General features: G+C 43.6%; 1 protein-coding gene across 7 annotated transcripts in view; it reads left to right on the plus strand.

Annotated features, from left to right (window-relative positions):
• PRLR (prolactin receptor) overlaps positions 1–19,016 on the plus strand; it is a 172,077-nt gene that overhangs the window by 137,978 nt on the left and 15,083 nt on the right. For all 7 annotated transcript variants that reach the window (XM_060009602.1, XM_060009596.1, XM_060009597.1 and 4 more), the window contains 4 exons: positions 9,076–9,188; positions 12,009–12,141; positions 13,550–13,719; positions 18,247–18,416. In XM_060009602.1, coding sequence (XP_059865585.1) covers positions 9,119–9,188; positions 12,009–12,141; positions 13,550–13,719; positions 18,247–18,416 — 543 coding nt within the window. In that variant the 5' untranslated portion in view covers positions 9,076–9,118. The remainder of the gene's footprint in view (positions 1–9,075; positions 9,189–12,008; positions 12,142–13,549; positions 13,720–18,246; positions 18,417–19,016) is intronic.

A 19,016-nucleotide genomic window follows, 5' to 3' on the forward strand; every position in this document is an offset into this window, starting at 1 on the left:
GTGCCCTTGACCTCGTAGCCCTCCTCACAAGGAACCCTCAGCTCAGGGCAGTCCTTTTAGGAAAATGCCCTTTCCAGGCCCAGAGGATGGAGGCGGATCCAATCCTACCTCCTAACCAGTAGCTGCCTTGCCTAGTCCTTTATGCTATAATCAGGGCTCCTTAAGAATCACCTAAGTGCTTGTTAAAAATGCCCCTTCCAGTACCAGCTTGCAATCAGTAGATAAATAAGCCCTGGAGATCTCATGCAGAGCGTAGTCATTATAGACAACAATGTATTATAAGCTTCAAAGTTTCTAGGCGACTAGATCTTAATTGTTCCCATCACAGAAATGATTGTTATGTGACTTGATAGAGGTTTTAGCTAATGCTGCACAATTATATTCCAATAACATTTTTTAATTTAAAAAATGCCCCTTCCTAGGTCCCACCCTCCAAAAATTTTGACCCGTTGTATCTGGGATGGGCAGTGGTGCCCAGAACAGACTCTAGAAGCAGTGCCCGAGGAACATCCACTGCTATTGAAGGACCATACCTAGATCCCCGCAGCACCCTGTATCAGAGCCGACTTTGGGAAGGGAGAGTGTGCTGAGAGAGCCCTTTATCAGAAAGAGGGATGCCTTAGTTGGCTCAGAACCCGTGGTCCCAAGGTCCTCTGACCTGTCCACCAAGCCATGGCCGGGCTGGGTTCTGTGCGTTGGAGCTTCTTGAAGGTAGGGGCCACTACTCCTTTGTAGCCATCAGAAGTGCAAAGCATGGTGGTTAACAACCCAGATCATGGAGCCCAGCTGCAGAGTTCCTCTCCCTCCATACACTGCTCACTAGCTGTGTGACCTCAGACAACTCATGGAGCCTCTCTGGGCTCCAATGTCCTCATCTGTAAAATGGACATTTTCATAGAACTTATATCTCAGTGCCTGGCATGTAGTGTGTCCTACACGAGGGTTTGCTGATTTTATCACCACGCAGTTCTGAGCACACTGGAGGCTTTTAAGATAAGCTTGTTGGTTTAAACCACTTACCCCCTTGGGCTTCCATCTCCTCATCTTTGACATGGGAGCCATGACATAGTAGTAGGAACAATAATAGCTTTCCTGCCTCTGCACAGGATTATTGTAAGAATAAAATACAACCATGATGTGAAAGTGCTTTAAACACTACAGATCACCGTGTAAATGTTTTGTCATTTTGTCTTTGGTGTTGTTGTTAATTTGAGACAGGACTCCCAGTCTAAAGACTGGATTCCCATTTCTGCTGTGCTGGCTGAGCTGTGTGATGGTGGGCAAAGCCAGCTACCTCTCTGAGCCTCGGTTTCCTCTCCCATCGAGGGAAGCCTCCTAGCAGAGACATTATATGTGTTAGGCGGCATCAGTGGTTCCCAGACCTGACTTTACATTGAAATCATCTGGAGGGCTTTGTTAAAATGTCCATGTGCCAGTGGACCCAACTCTGAATCAATCAGAACCTCTTGCGAGACATAGGAGTTTGTCCATTTAAGAAGTTCCCTACATGGTTCTAATGTGAATCCTGGACTGAAAACCACTGGAGTCTGGAAAACTTTGTAAACTGCAAAACTTAATGTACGATTTGTGGATTTTTTTTTTTTTTTTTTTTTTTTTTTTTTTTTTTGGTATGCGGGCCTCTCACTGCTGTGGCCTCTCCCGCTGTGGAGCACAGGCTCCGGACGCGCAGGCTCAGCGGCCATGGCTCACGGGCCTAGCCGCTCCACGGCATGTGGGATCTTCCCGGACCAGGGCACGAACCCGTGTCCCCTGCATCGGCAGGCGGACTCTCCACCACTGTGCCACCAGGGAAGCCCTGTGGATTTTTTTAATTGATGGTCTTATGAGGAACTAGTTCCTCTGAAAATCGAGCCAAAGGGCAATTTCCACCATCTGTCTGAAGTGTGCACTGACTGGGGAAAATTGAAACTCACCCAGTTCCTATTCTTGCCTTCAAGCCCAGGAGGCTGAGTGAAAATAAGCCTCTCTGAGAGCAAAGATGCTGCTGGGATGTTGCGGCCAGTGAGAGGAGCTGGTGTAATTGGATTTGGAAGTGATGCCTCCAGCCGTGGGGAAGCATTCAGTGTCCTGTTTTATTAAAGTGACTCCCGTGCAAAGGCACATAGATCACCGCGAGCGATTTACCCCAATTAGGTTAGGGGTCAGGAGATCTTTCTATATAAGTCCCCAGGTGCAGTACCAACCCTGATTTGGCTCCAGTTTGGACAAATCCGATCTCTGCTAATTGCCTACCTCTTATATCGCACAGCTGTGGTCATGCACAGCCTAATCCCTCTGCTTGGATGCATTTTCACAGAGAGTCTTCAAGAAGTTCGAGAAGTTCTGGGATTCACACGAGAGGAGGGAGGGGGTGTCTGGAATCAGAGGTGGACATTCTCTAACTGTCTCTCTACTATTTCTAGTAACATCCACACAGCCATGATGTTCTGACTAAACTGCTGGGCTCGACTGGGATGGTCATTTTACATAGAAGTGGTTCCCTTATGGAAAGTGCTAGATGTTTCCCACCAAAGGATATCTCAGGACAGGGAATGAGAAGGCAACCTGTTTAAGAAGCAATAAAATGTAAACTTGATCACTGCAGTGATTAAAAAAAAGACAAGAAAAGAAAAGAAAAATAATAATGCATGACATATGAGCAAACGTCCTGCTGTGAAATTTCAAACAAATGTGTAACTATGATTTCTGGGCTATGGACAGATAAACACTTCAGTGCTGTGGGCACATGTTTGCATGCAACCCAGGAAGAGCTAGGACCTTCACCTCCCCACCCTCAGGCCAGGGTTCTCCTAGCACTGTATCCGCAGCATTCAATGTCTGCATTCAGGATGGCTGCCATGTTATCCTGAAAACCTCTTCAGATTCCCCTGTCAAAGACAGAACGCTAAGCTGGCTCTAAGTCCAGTGTTTGACAACTAGCACAGGACCAGTTCTTCTGCGTGCAGATTAGCGTCCCCTATCTTAGATTCTTGTTCTGCTTTTTCAACTTTAAGGCTTCAGGGATTCACTTATTCTCTCTACAGTCATTGACCATTGATTTTGGGCAGAGCTTGTAAAACGGCCTTAATCTTGAGCCTGGTGTGAAATAGCTAATCCTTCCTGCTGCTCTCCCCACCCTTAGCAGATTATGTCCTCTGCTTTCCAAACTAAATATTAGCATTCTATATTGGAAAGACATGCCAGATTCCTGGAAGTCAAAAGGTACCTGTGGGGTTCTGGCCCTGTTTTGTTAGCCTCAGGCCATCTAACAGGTAGAGCAAAAGGTAAGGAGACCCAGAGGGCAGAGGACACCAACCCAGCAGACCCCAAAGGGAGCAGCTAACACAATCCCCAACATTTCAAACAATGGGTGAATGTATTTCAAATTTGTTTGCAAGAAATGAGATTGTTTGCATTTTTAGGACCAGACAGGCATTTGGAACTTAATTTGCATTTATACGCAGGAGGTGTGGCAGGTGGTGTCCTAACCATTGATGGTAGAGAACTGAAAGTTGGGGAGGGACGCAAAGTGGGTATGAGGTGTGCAGGGCTCCCCTGCCATCGGAGTCTTGATCGATCTTAGCAAAATCCAAAGTTTACCAAAAACTGGAACCCTCAAATGTCCATCAAGAGTAGAATGAGGAAATAAATTATGGTCTTTCATTCAATGTAATATGAATGAAGATGAATGAGGTGAAGTGAAAATGAATTTTGTATGAGTCCATGTAACAACAAGATTGAATCATACAACAATGTGAAATGAAAGAAGCCAGACACACCCACTCAAAAAATGTATATTGTATGATTCTATTTCTCTAAAGTCCAAAAGTAAGCAAAATTAATCTGCAGTGTTAAGTCAGAAGAGTGGTTCCTCTTGGGAAGGGGTGGGTAGAGATTGGGGGGAGGCACCAGGGAGATTTCTGGGATGCTATTAGTGTTCTATTTCTTGACCTGATGGTAACATAGACATATTCACTTTGTGATAATTCATTGAGCAGAATACTTATGATTTGTGCATTTCACATGTGTGACATTCTTTAAAGAAATTCAAATCTTGGATGGGGCCCTGCTTATCCATGGGAATTGGGCTTGCAAGAGCTAGGTAGGTCCTCAGAATCCGGGCCCAGCATGCTAGGTTCATTTCTAGAGTCAGGGAAACTGAGTCAGAATCTGAGTAGAGCATTGGGGCAACAGTAGCAGATGAGGCAAGACAAGGTGAGAATTGCATTCACTTCAAGACCACCTGACACCAGGTCTTGGGAGCAAGTCCCACAAAATGGTAGGACTGAGATTTCTGGCGTTTGGGATTGGCTCGGGGCCTGGATAAGCCAGCATAGGCAGATAAAGTCTACCGGGGGGTAAAGGGTGAAAGCTCAGGTCTGTTTTTTTTTTTTTAACACCCTTATTGGCGTATAATTGCTTTACAATGGTGTGTTAGTTTCTGCTGTATAACAAAGTGAATCAGCTATACGTATACATAGATCTCCATATCTCCTCCTTGTGTCTCCCTCCCACCCTCCCTATCCCACCCCTCTAGGTGGTCACGAAGCACCTAGCTGATCTCCCTGTGCTATGTGGCTGCTTCCCACTAGCTATCCACTTCACATTTGGTGGTGTATGCATGTCCATGCCACTCTCTCACTTCGTCCCAGCCTACCCTTCCCCCTCCCCGTGTCCTCAAGTCCATTCTCTACGTCTGCGTCTCCACTCCTGTCCTGCCCCTGCTTTCTCAACTCTTGGCCTGTGTAGATGAGACTTGGTTGGCTTAATGGAAAAGAGTGATGAAGGGAAGCGTTTGGACAGAGAATCTGAACCGGATGAGCATTAATGCAGAGCAAGGGGGGAAGAAGAGGGTTTGTGGGGTCATACCAGAGTGGGACATAGCACCGTGAGAAGGCACATTTGAATAAGATTACGGAGGAGCGTAAAGATGGGAGGGTCTCTGAGGATTCAGAAGCGAGGAAGCCAAGACAGTTTGTCATGGGCAAGGCGTGGAGGCTGCTGACTTGCTACAGACCTGCTTTTCAGTTTTAATTTTTGCATTTTTAAACCACAGTCACACTAGGGGAGCTACTGAGGAGTGAAACCAAGATAGCTGTCCTCTGGTGGGAGTATAGGGCTAGCTTTTTCCTAGTTGGACTCCAAATATTTGGAGCCATTTACCACTATAACCATCACTAAAAGCGGCCTGTGGACACTCTTCAGATGTTCCAGCCCCACTTAGAGTGAATAATCTTGACCAAGATCCTGCTGCAATGGGGGAGTTGACTCAGAGAGACAAAAACAAAAAAATTTTTACGTTATTTACACTTTTTTCATTGAAGTATAGTTGGTTTACAATGTTGTGTTAGTTTCTGGCGTACAGCAAACAGCAAAGTGAGTCAGACTTCAGATCTGAATATAATATCTGACCCAAATATTCTTTTTTGGATTCTTTTCCATTATAGGTTATTACAAGGTATTGAATATAGTTCCCTGTGCTATACAGTAGGATCTTGTTGTTTATGTATAGTGGTATCTGTTAATCCCAACCTCCTAATTTATCCCTCCCCCCGACTTTCCCCTTTGGTAACCATAAGTTTGTTTTCCATGTCTGTGAGCCTGTTTCTGTTTTGTAAATAAGTTAATTTGTATCAACATTTTTAGATTCCACATGTAAGTTATATCATATTATATTTGTCTTTGTCTGACTTATTTTACTTACTATGATAATCTCTAGGTAATCCACATTGCTGCAAATGGCATTGTTTCACTCTTTTTTACGGCTGAGTAATATTCCATTGTATATATACACCACATCTTCTTTATTCATTCATCTGTCAATGGACATTTAGGTTGTTTCTATGTCTTGGCTATTGTAAATAGTGCTGCTGTGAACATTGGGGTGCATGTATCTTTTCAAATTAGAATTTTTGTCCTTTCCGGATATATGCCCAAGGGTGGGATTGCTGGATCATACTGTAACTCTATTTTTAGTTTGAGACAAAAACCAAATTTATCCCCAGCCTCATGTCCACCAGCCATAAAAATGATCAGTGGACAGCAGGAGGTATGCCTAGTGTGGGGAGAGACCACAGTAGATGGTCAGGTTAACAGTCAGCATAGCAAAATGGGCAGTTGGGGTTATCTTTCTCTCTGAAGGTTTACTTACCCCACTGTGTTTACCCTGCTGGAGAGTCAGTTGCAGGATGAGTTGGGAATCATTATTTATTGAAACACAGTAATGAGACCACTATGAGTGTGTCCAATCTCTGACATGGGGGTTTCAAGGCGTCAGAAACTACCCATGGCTAGTCAACAGATTCCAGGATATCTTAGGAAATCCCAGAGGAGCTCATTCCTTTTTAGTTTATAAAATGCTTCCTGAAAGCATTTTTATTGGAAAACTTTATTTAGGAGAGTTTCTTTGAGCCTGGACCAGCATACCAGGAAGCATAAGTGATGAAAGTATCTGCTCCTGTCTGCTCCACCCTGCTCCCCATCCAGGCATTTCTTTTTCAAAACATGTGGACCCCTGATTTGGAAGAGCTGTCTAGTTAGCACGTGACCTCGCCCAAAAGGTGTGATTTATAGCAGTTGATCTCAAGTATTTTGACGCAAAAAGAGAAGGGAAGTTTCAATAAAATGATATTATAGAACTTCTTCAGCCAGTAGGTAGAATTCCCATCCCCAAGCCAGGCTGAGATCAGATCTTTAGGACAAAAAAACTCTTTCAGGTCTAGATGGATCCAGTGAAGCTGGATTAGGGAGAACAGCGGTGTTTGAGATCCTCAGGCACAAGTATGGCGGTTGAGCTCACTGAGTCTTGGCTCTGTTGACTCCACACCCGTTCGAGGCTGGGGTGCTGTTCACCTTGACTCAGTCACTGTGGTCTCCACCGTCTCCCCCATAGAATGGGGAATAATTGCACGTTCATCACACACTGTCCACAAACGAGGATGATTCATCAGACGCTCTCAGATTTGCCAGATTCCTCTCTCCCAATGGCACGTGACTGACAATTTACTACGCCTTTCTACACTTTCATTTCCTCTTCTGTTAAAAGGGGTGGTAATGGAGAAAGACAAATATCAGATGATATCACTTACATGTGGCATCTTTAAAAATGATACAAATGAACTTATTTACAAAAAGGAAACAGACTCACAGACTTAGAAAACAAACTTATGGTTACCAAAGGGGAAAGGTTGGGGGGAGGGGTAAATTAGGAGGCTGGGATAAACAGATACACACTACTATGTATAAAATTGATAATCAACAAGGACCTACTGTATAGCACAGGGAACTCTGTCCAATATTCTGTAACAACCTATACGGGAAAAGAATCTGAAAAAGAACGGATATATGTATATGTATAATTGATCCACTTTGTTGTACACCCGAAACAGCATTGTAAATGAACCTACTCCCATATAAAATAAAAATTAAATTAAAAAAGGGGGGGATTGTAATAGCCCATGCTATGCACAGGGGTACTGTGAGGGCTCAGTGCAATCTGGATGATTAAGACACTCAGCACAGGGACTTCCCTGGCAGTCCAGTGGTTAAGACTCTGCCCTTCCAATGCAGGGGGTGCGGGCTCGATCCCTGGTCAGGGAACTAAGATCCCACATACTGCGTAGCACAGCCGAAAAAAATTTTTAAAAGACACTCAGCCTGATGCCTGGCCCATGGTAAGTGTTCCATACACAGGAGGAATGACTTGAAACCCATTATGAGCCTTTAGCATCTTGATTTAATTAGATGACCCTGAGGGGTTAGATAGAGCAGGTGGCTTAGAACGTGTAACCTGGGAGGATATTCAAAAAGAATCCTGAAAAAGCAACTAGAAGGTCCCCAAAGAACAGGATACTGGCTACTTCACAGGAGTTGTTACTGACCCAGGAGCCCCAGTTATGAGAGAGTCGCTTGATGGCTCCTGTGTGCACCGAACCTCTACTGTCACTAAGATTTCTATTTCCGAGTACATCGCAGAGGGAGTAGTAGCAGGTGGAAGGCTTCAAGAAGTTGTCTGTTAGGTGGTGTGAGGCTGGCAGATGGTGATCCGCCCTCTGACCAGGAGGAATGGACCAAGGAAGGCTGGTCTTTTCAGGGCCCATCAAACAGCACTCAGTCGTTTCCAACGTCCTTAGACGGGCAGACTTGCCCCTGGATGCCCTTCCCCTGATTTAAAAAAACCCATAAATTTTAAAGGGAAAATGTAAGCCATGGGTTTCCAAGAATTTACACTTACTTCATCAAATCTATTGTTTTCCGAGAGTTGTGTGGAGTCCAAAAAGACTAATGAGCCTTTTCCAAATGTCTCTAAAAATCCTTTTTTCTTAGAAGGACATTTAGAGGCTTTAAAAGTTGTTCCAAGGGTAAAAGTAATAATATAATAATAAATTTCTCAAAACTCCCAACCCCTGCAGGTTCAAAATTTGCTTAATTCTTGAAACCCAAGGGACTTGAATTATTACTGGGATTTGTCATTTCTTGTTTATGGGGCTTTTCCAAAGGGGAAAAAGGAACCATGTGGAGGTTCACTAGAGTTCACTACATCGTTCACAGCCATGCCCATAGCCCAGAAGGCTTCCAGAGTCTTCTCAACCTGAACCTTCAGGCGAAGCCCCCCTTACTTGGTGGCATCCGTGAGGCCAGGTTGGAGTTAAACTGAATGCCCTGACTTTTTCAGCCTGGCTTAATTTTGGCTGGAGGATCAAAGCCCTCCCAGAACAATTCTTTTGTAGGGAATACAATCTATGTCACGTAAAACAGGTGATCTATCGTTAGTTGACTGTGGGGTGCAAAGAGAACAATTTTTCCTTGGGGTGTGTGCAAAGAGCCAGCTGCGGCTGGGCTGCCCTTGAACGTTGTCATCTGATGACCTCTGGTGGTGGCATTTTTCCCAGCATGTGTGCAGCGATGCTTCTGAGCCAAGCCATCCTTGTCACATTTTCCTACATTCCTTTCCTCCTGTTTTGTTATTCACGTTCAGCAAGGAGCAAGAATCAGTTGCAAACACCCAGAGTAAAGTGGTGCATGTGCCTGACCAGACTGTCGTTTCAAAAGAGTTGCCTGTGCCTTCTCTTTCAGTGAACCTCTGATCCATTTCCTGTGGAAAGAGAAGGGAGCCAACATGAAGGAAAATGTGGCATCCACAGTGGTTTTCATTTTGCTACTGTTTCTCAACACCAACCTTCTGAATGGTAAGTAAGAGACTGTCCTGTTCTCTTTCATTCCCTGGGGTGTTTATATGAGAGGAGGGGAGAATCCATCACAGTCCTCTTGCAATGCAGTTATGAGAAATGAAAATGTCCATGTCATTTGCTGCTATTAAATTATTTACAATATTTTGGGGATTAAAACGAATGCAAAAATTAATGCAAAAGAATGAATGCAATTAATGCAAAATCCTGTCACTATGCTGACTTCCATCCTCATTCTGGGAGTGTAGGGAAAGAGCTCTACCAACAACAGACCAGAGTTTCAGTTCAGGTTCTGTCCCTTACTAGCTGTGCAACCTTGAGCCAATTACCTAACCTCTCTGGATTTATACATTTTCAAAGTGAGAATAGTGATGTTTCTTCCACCTCAGATGAAAAGGTGTGTGAGAAAAATCTTTGAAAACCTGTAAAGAGTTATAAGGGGATTGCTGTTACATGGTGGGAAATGGGTATAGAGCCAACTCTGTTATGGGGAAATGAAATTCACAACTAGACTAGAGTGTGTGAGCCTGTGTGTGTACACTTCAGTGTATCTACCACTGCGTATTTCTGGGTGTGTATACTTTTGTATACCTGCGTATATCTTAACTTCCTTATATGTGCCTGATTGCAAATGCTTCTCTGGGTATACCTGTCTGTGTACACATTTGTGGGTGTATATTTCTGTGTATGTACCTGTGTGTGTACTGGTGTATACTTCTACAAGTATGCACCCGTGTATATTATTCCTCTGTGGTATGTGGGTGTGCTTCTGATATGGGCTCTATTTGAGTGTGTGTGTGTGTGTGTGTGTGTGTGTGTGCGCGCGCCTGTGTGTGGTACCTCTGTGGTTGTTCCTGTGTTTGTGTGCATTTTACAGGGATAGTGAGACTGTCCATTCATTGTAACCATCTCCTCTAAAGTGGGTGAAAGAAACATTTAACTAATTATAATTTCACAACTTTACCCTCCTCTCTTGAGTTTCCTCCAGGTACTATTAATAACCAGTGAAATGTGAGAGAGAGAAGCTTTCAGAGAAAGGACCGCAGAGAGCAGTATAATCCATAACGAAATTTTAAGTATTCAAATAATCAGCAGTGGCCTTAATTGGCTTCTAAATATGCCCATTATTGAGCCATAAGTTTTGTGCTTTTTTAAAAGTAAACTTTCCTTTCTACCTCACATACTCCTCCCTATAGCCACAACAACAAACAAACGAAAAATCGCTTCACCCTGTGAAATTACCCTGAAGAAATGTTCTGTAGAGGAGAGCAACATTACAAACATTGGCAGAGCTGACCCCAGGCTGTCTGGCGTGGACCGTTTTCGGGGGGCTGGGAGGTGGCTGGGCTCTGGCTGACACGCAGCCTGGTGACCTCGGCCCCAGCCTGTGCACCGCATCGTCCCCTTCCATTCAGTTCTTCTTTCCAGCGGTTTTGCCTAGTGCCCTGTCTTCCCACCTGTGTTCTCCTCCAAACTTGCTCTTTCTAACCTGCTAGCAGTTCTACCCAGGAGCCAGCGTGAGGGGTGAAAGGCAAGTGTGGCAGAAAACAGAGAAGCCCCAGAGGCTGAGGGACCACCACCTGGAAGTTCCCCTCTCTGCTCCTGATTTCCTGAACTAAACACCAACTGGGGTTACGTGGCTTGCTGTGGATGGGGCCCCCAGCCCAGCAGCATCAGGGCCACTGTTTCCCTCTTTGGACCTGACAGACAAGGAGTAGAAGAGGGAGCCGGCTCACCAAGAGCTTTGGGGATTAGGGAACTCAAAACCTTCATCCACTTGGCATCGGGTTTTCCACATCAGCTCTTTCAGCCCTGCTAGCTTCCAGCAGGGACTAAGTACAGCTCCTAGATAATGATGGTAGCTAGTAACCACAAGTGCAGCCACCTGTAGGAGCTGCCATGCCTCCTACCCATAAAGACCCAGGGGGAGAGGGAGAAATATAAGGGAAAAGGGACCAAAAACCCAAATTAGGAAATGGAGGCAGGGAGGATGGGGAGCCAGACTGTGATGCTGAATCGGAGGTCAAAGCTGAATGGAGGGCTTCTCCAGTGGCGCAGTGGTTGAGAGTCCACCTGCCGATGCAGGGGACACGGGTTCGTGCCCCGGTCCGGGAAGATCCCACATGCCGCGGGCGGCTGGGCCCGTGAGCCACGGCCGCCGAGCCTGCGCGTCCGGAGCCTGTGCTCCGCAACGGTAGAGGCCACAACAGTGAGAGGCCCACGTACCGCAAAAAAAAAAAAAAGTGAATGGTGATACAGTGATAGATACAGTGAAAGAACAAGAGAAGAGAGCTGGGTTCATTGTGTGGGAATGGCAGAAAAATGGCGGTTAGTGAGCCAGAGGGGAGAGGTCCAGAGAGCATTGGATTAGCAAATGACCACAGGATGCTGGTGCCTGGGGAAGAATTCTTTGTATGGGGCTGTGGGTGTGTATCCGCTCCATAGACTCCATGGGATTATAGAAGGGCCTCACCCTCTTCCTCAGTCCATATGGGTCCCTACACCCTTGATGCTCACCGTTGTTGAAACTACATCAAATGGTGTAGTATCGACACCTCACAGTACGCGCGCGCGCACACGCACGCACACCCCCGCCCCCACCGCAAGGCTCTCTGAGTCCTGCCAACTTCAGCGCAGCCCGCGGAGGAGTGTTGCTGGTTGTTGACACCTTGGCACTTCTGAGCCCTCCACCCCTAGGCCTACTCCCGCCGAGACCTCATCACTGGCCTGGCCCCATCAGTCTGCTTCTGTCACCAGCAGAACGGTCAAAGAGTTGAAGAGACCTTAATATTGACGCCAGTGGCTTCTGGCTTTTTCTAGGACAGTCACCTCCTGGAAAACCTGAGATCTTTAAATGTCGTTCTCCCGAAAAGGAAACATTCACCTGCTGGTGGAAGCCTGGGGCAGACGGAGGATTACCTACCAATTACACGCTGACTTACCACAAGGAAGGGTAAACGTTCTCTTCTCTCCTAGCAAAGCGCACCTGGGGTGTCCTCACTCTCAGGGCCACAGGAGCACTGACTCTGGGTTAATTGCCACGCTTCCCTGAATGGATACCGATAAGACTCCTGCTACTGGAGGAAGGGAATCAAACATACGCATCCACATCTTCCTCTTAATGTCCCTGCCGAGCTCCCTCATGCACATGAGCTCAGCCACCACCTCGGCAACACAATCCAGCAATGTTCTCATTGCCTGTCGTAAGTTTAGGTTGTAGCCCAAGGTCACGTGTAAGTGTTTCCTAGGTGCTAGTTAATTTTAGATGCTTGTCTATCAATCTTGTGCCATTTATCATTTTTTGTAATCATTACTTTTGTAACCTAAGAGTATTATCATGTAATCTTTGACAACCGTGGTACCTTAGCTTTTCGAACTTGTTTCTTGTGCAAGAAAATAACAGGCCCTACAAGAAAAGGAAGATGAGGTGTTTTCCTTAGGAAATCCATGGACCCATGATCTCCCAGAAGGCATATTGGGAGCTAAAATTGCAGTGCAGAGTAAACAGGGTGATCTCTGGGCAAGGAGTTCGTCACAGTTACAATGAGACCCTCCTGGAAACCCAGGGACGGCTGTATCCTTCCCCAGTGAAGAAAATATTTACTAGTAGAAACAACTGGCTCACTTCCCAGTGACAGGACTTAGTGGTACGCAAAGCTGCCATCCCTTCTGGGACCCAAAAGGGTGTCATGCAAACAGATCTCAGGAACTCAAGGTGGCGAGCAAAGTGGAATACGCCTGCACACCTCTGTGGTGAGTCTCGCGTGGGGGCCCCCAAGTCTAAACGTGAGCGGCCTAAGGAGCCTCTTGGGCCTGAAATATCTCCTTTCAGAGTCACTTTTCTCTGTGGCTGACTTAGTGTAATTGGAAATACACTGCAGTTTGTATTCCCTTTAATCGTTTTTTAATGAAATGTAATTCAAAACATATGAACAATAAATGCTGCCTCGTGCATTACCCCCACCCCGTGTGTATGTGCAGGGGAAAGTCCCTGTGTCCTGAGATGACCCAATGGTGGTTCCCTGAGGAAAGCGGTGCATTGGCCACAGAAAACTCAAGTGTTTATTGGCAGGGGGCATATATCACAAAGCCCACAGCAACCTGTAGACAGGAAGGGTTGGTGAGAAACAGAGTCACTGGGGCTGTGATGTGTCCCTGCCACCCGTTCTCCAGCACTCTCTTCCCTTTGTCACCCCCAGCTGACATGGGAAGGGCAGGAGAACTTGGGGAGCCCTTCTTCAGCTCTGGTTTTTGCATCTGGAATGCCTGTTCCCCAAAATCCAGTGGTATTGATCTATTAAGAAAAAACTAGACTCTTTTTACCACTTTCTTACTGACTCCTAATATATTACTCGTTGCAGAGAGACATTCACCCATGAATGTCCGGACTACAAAACCGGTGGTCCCAACTCCTGCTACTTTAACAAGAAGCACACCTCCATATGGACGATATACATCATCACAGTAAACGCCACGAACCAGATGGGAAGCAGTTCCTCGGATCCACGTTACGTGGACGTGACTTACATAGGTAAGGGGAAGGGTGATTGGTGAGGAATTTGTTCTCCAATATAAATCTACTAATAGTCAAACTCAGTTTGAGTCTTCTTGGGCTATGGATAGATTCCCATAAAGAAAGATGAGAAAATTCACACCATCCTTGCCAACTGAGTGTTTTAAACCAATTTTTTGGATTTAATTAATTTTTATTGGAGTATATTTGATTTACAATGTTGTGTTAGTTTCTGCTGTACAGCAAAGTGAATCAGTTATACACATACATATATCCACTCTTTTTAAGATTCTTTTCCCATATAGGTCATTACAGAGTATTGAGTAGAGCTTCCTGTGCTATACAGTAGGTCCTTATTAGTTACCTATTTTATATATAGTAGTGTGTATATGTCAATCCCAATCTCCCAATCTATCCCTCCCCCTCCTTCCCCCTTGGTAACCATAAGTTTGTTGTCTACCTCTGTGACTCTATTTCTGTTTTGTAAATAAGGTCATTTGTATCCTTTTTTTAGATTCCATAATAAGGGATATCATATAATACTTGTCTTTCTCTGTCTGACTTACTTCACTCAGTATGATAACCACTAGGTCCATCCATATCGCTGTAAATGGCATTATTTCATCCTTTTTTATGGCTGAGTAAACCAATTTTTATTTATGATGGTAAGACAGTAAAATCCTTATGCCTTCCTTTGACCCTTCTTCCCATCCCCCATCCTGCATCCAACAGCAATGTTCTATTTAGCTTCCCTTATCAATGCTTCTCTCCAGCCCTCCCCCTGCGACCGATGTCCCCTTCTCCCTTGGCAAGCTGGGATTTCTTTTCTGAGATTTTTCTCCCTGAAAGACAGAACTGCTTCATGGAGTAGCAGCTCTTAGAAGCATCTCATCTGCTTCTCCACCCACAGGAATTGCTCCAAACTGCTTTGCCCCAAATTCAATTCTCAACATACATATGTTTCTTAGCACCTGGAGCTATTCTTTTCAAAATAAAGAATTTGGGGAGTAAATAGTGCTGCTTGAACAGAAGGCTGAAGGCCAGGGTCACAACCACGATGTTTGGAGAAGTCTTTAGCAAAGTGAAGCAAAATCGACCTGAGAGCTGCTTCTTGCTGTGCGTGATCAATATTGAGCTGCAGGGCGATGAGACATAACTGCAGTGATCTGTATGGGTTAGCAGGGACAACAAAGGGAATCTTAGGACAAGAGATGGCTTAGGACAAGAGATGGCTTGGCCTTAGCTAACCTAAGGACTAGCTAATTAGGTTCAAGGTCACCCAAGTCTTCCTGACTTACCTAACACCAACCAACAAGGAAAATCAGGCTAGGACTCTCAAGTGTCATCCCATTGGCGTGTTATCAGTGATAGAACCTTAAAAACTAGAAAAGCTTGCAACATCAACTGGTACCCATTTGAATTCTGTCTCTCCCCAGCAAATTATTGCAATGAGCATGGGGATGGAAACAGAACTTGATCTTAGCTTAAGAAAATCAAAAAGTAACCCCACTGACAAGTAGGAATAAAATAAATTCCATTCACATAAATTTACTTGAGATATGAAGTCTTTAAAATGCTAAACACCAAATAATTCCATTTGCATAGTTTCTTTCTTAAATTTCCTTGTCCTCAAGTATTCTGCCCTCAAGTGTTAAAATATTTAAGGTCAAAACAGTGAAAGCAAGAGAAGTTCTGAAATGCACAACTGCTATAATGAAGATTATCCACAAAAACAAAAATGGGATCACTAAAAAGAAGTAGTATGTTTAAAAAAGTGAAATTAACGAATGGATCCAATTCATAGTGACTCTGGAAAACAAATTCTCTGGGGAAAGAATGTGTTGGGCCATACTTTTCAAAATAATAAAAGAAGTGTTCATGGAATTCTCATATAACCCTGCAGCATACAGTGTTGGTGACAGGCCACAGAAGTTCATTTACAACGCAGTTTTAACCACAGTAAAGTCTACCAACTTGAATCTCATCCAGCGATAACCTGCGGTACAAGATATTGGCACATAATCTCTCAGAAATAGATTTCATTGTTGTCACTGAGAAATATTTAGCTATGCTGAGGACACTTGAAATGTGATTCTCAACTGGGTGCTCTCTGCCTCGCATAGGGTACTTGGCAATGGCAGGAAATATTTTTGATGTTTGCAACACAGGGAGAGAGGGCCTCTAATGGGGAGAGGCCAGAGATGCTGCTAACGTCCTACAATGCTCAGGAAGGCCCCTACCACAAAGAATTATCTGGTCAAAATACACATAATGCTGAGGTTGAGAAACTTTGCTTTCAAGGATTCATCTTGAACATTTTACTTGCACCTTTGTACAAAGATGTTTTGATCAGCATTTCTCAGTCTTGTGTTCAAATTAAAACTTATATTAAATAACTGATATTTATTTAGTAAGGCCATATAAAACAATCTTTCTTAGGTATTTACTTAGTAACATACAAGCATTAGGATTAGTGGCAAATTTTCTAAAGCTATTTTTTTAAGCAACTGTAGGGTATAATGCCAAGTCCACTAGAGTTACACTCACCCTTCTCTCACCTGTAGTGGAGACTGATTTGAGGAGGTAAGAAATGAATGGAGAAAATGTGACTGGCCAGCAGGGCTGAGACTAGGGTAAGGCAAGCCAGCACCCTAGGGCCCTCACTCTTTTTTTAAATTTATTTTATTCAAGTATAGTTGATTTACAATGTTGTGTTAATTTCTGCTGCACAGCAAAATGATTCAGTTATACATATATATATATATGTTCTTTTTTATATTCTTTTCCATTATGGTTTATCACAGTATACTTAGTATAGTTCCCTGTGCTATACAGTAGGACCATGTTGTTTACCCATTCGATATATGAGTTTGCATCTCCTAATCCCAAACTCCCACTCCATCTCTCTGCCACCCCCCTTCCTTCTTGGCAACCACAAGTCTGTTCTCTATGTCTATGAGTCTGTTTCGTAGATAAGTTCATTTGTATCATATTTTAGATTCCACATACAAGTAATATCATATGGTATTTGTCTTTCTCTTTCTGACTTACTTCACTTAGTATGATAATCTCTAGGCATTATTTCATTATTTTTTATGTCTGAGTAGTATTGCAGTGTGTGTGTGTGTGTCTCACATCTTCTTTATCCATTCAGCTGTTGATGGACACTTAGGTTGTTTCCATGTCTTGGCTATTGTGAATAGTGCTGCTATGAACATACAGGTGCATGTATCTTTTTGAATTATAGTTTTGACTGGATATATGCCCAGGAGTGGGATTGCTGGACCATATGGCAACCCTAATTTTAGATTTTTGAGGAACCTCCATTCAGTTTTCCATGGTGGCTGCACCAATTTACATTCCCACCAACTGTGGAGGAGGGTTCCCTTTTCTCCACACCCTCTCCAGGATTTGTTATTTGTAGATTTTTTAATGATGGCCATTCTGACCGGTGTGAGGTGATACCTTATTGTAATTTTGGTTTGCATTTCTCTAATAATTTGCAATGTTGAGCATTTTTTCATGTGCCTGTTGGCCATCTGTATTTCTTCTTTGGAGAAATGTCTATTCAGGTCTTTTGCCCATTTTTCAATTGCTTTGTGTTATATGGTGTTTTTTTTTTTTTTTTTTTTTGATATTGAATTGTATGAGCTGTTTGTATATTTTGGGAATTAAGCCCTTGTTGGTTGCATCATTTGCAAGTATTTTCTCCCATTCTGTACATTGTCCTTTCATTTTGTATATGGTTTCCTTTGCAGTGCAAAAGCTTGTAAGTTTGATTAGGTCCCATTTGTTTATTTTTGCTTTTATTTCTATTGCCTTGGTAGACAGACCTAAGAAAACATTTGTACGATTTATGTCAGAGAAGGTTTGCCTACGTTCTCTTCTGAAAGTTTTATGGTGTCATGTCTTATATTTGTCTTTAACCCATTTTGAGTTTATTTTTGTGCATGGTATGAGGGAGTGTTCTAACTTCATTGATTTACATGTGGCTGTCCAACTTTCCCAACACCACTTGCTGAAGAGATTGTCTTTTCTCCACTGTATATTCTTGCCTCCCTTGTTGAAGATTAATTGACCATAGGTGTGTGGGTTTATTTCTGGGCTCTCTATTCTGTTCCATTGATCCATATGTCCGTTTTTGTGCCAATACCAGACTGTTTTGATTACTGTAGCTTTGTAGTATTGTCTGAAGTCTGGGAGGGTTATGCCTCCTGCTTTGTTATTTTTCCTCAGGATTGCTTTGGCAATTCTGGGTCTTTTATGGTTCCATATACATTTTAGGATTATTTGTTCTACTTCTGTGAAAAATGTCATGGGTAATTTGATACACTAAATCTGTAGATTGCTTTGGAGAGTATGGTCTAGGCACCTCACTCTTAAGGAGGCGTTCACAGACCTGTACTTAAAGGAACCTGACATCAAATACCAAGTGTCTCATAACCATGGAGATAAAAAAGGTAGAGAGATCTGCCTCTAAGTCATATAGTTCTGGATTCAAATACCCATATTTGACTAAATATGGAGTTTCTTTCATATCTACAGTTGAACCAGACCCTCCTGTGAACCTGACTTTGGAATTAAAACAGCCAGAAGACAGAAAACCATATCTGTGGATAAAATGGTTTCCACCCACCCTGGTTGATGTACGATCTGGTTGGCTCACACTCCAGTATGAAATTCGATTAAAACCTGAGAAAGCAGCTGAGTGGGAGGTGAGTCAACCAGAAGCTTTTGGAGGGAACCCTGTCCTTTGGCAAAGATGAAGTACCCCAACTGAGAATAGGTCATGCCCCCTAATTATTGGGCCACCACGTTGCCTTCCTGATGCTGATGTTACCCACCCATGTGTGGAAGGGCCTTCTCCCCTCCACTGGGATGGATGGGGGCTCATCTTTACAACTCTCCCATGCCTAGCTCCTTGCAACTGAACAGCCACTTCTGCCAAGTTTTCAGCCCACCTCCCTCAGGATATCTTAGATCTAACATCTGTGAGAGTACTTAAATGGCACTAAGTGGGAGGAAAAAATTTCAGTGTAACCAGTCCACGGCTAATGGCATTTTTATTCACTTTAAAATATTTCATTATAAACAAATAGTACAATAAATTATAGGCATTATGATAATCTACTCTTAAATAGTTTAGTATATGTCTCTTTTAAAAAGAGAATATTTCCAAATATAGCCAAAATAATAGGATCACATGTAGAAAATTAATTGAAATTCCTTAATATCATCTTTTTGAATCCCTTAATATCATTTAATGGCCAGTCCATATTTTAATTCCCCCAATTGCTTCAAAATATATTTTTAAC

The sequence above is a fragment of the Delphinus delphis genome, chromosome 3 (assembly GCF_949987515.2).
Source record: "Delphinus delphis chromosome 3, mDelDel1.2, whole genome shotgun sequence".
NCBI classification, from domain to species: Eukaryota; Metazoa; Chordata; class Mammalia; order Artiodactyla; family Delphinidae; genus Delphinus; species Delphinus delphis.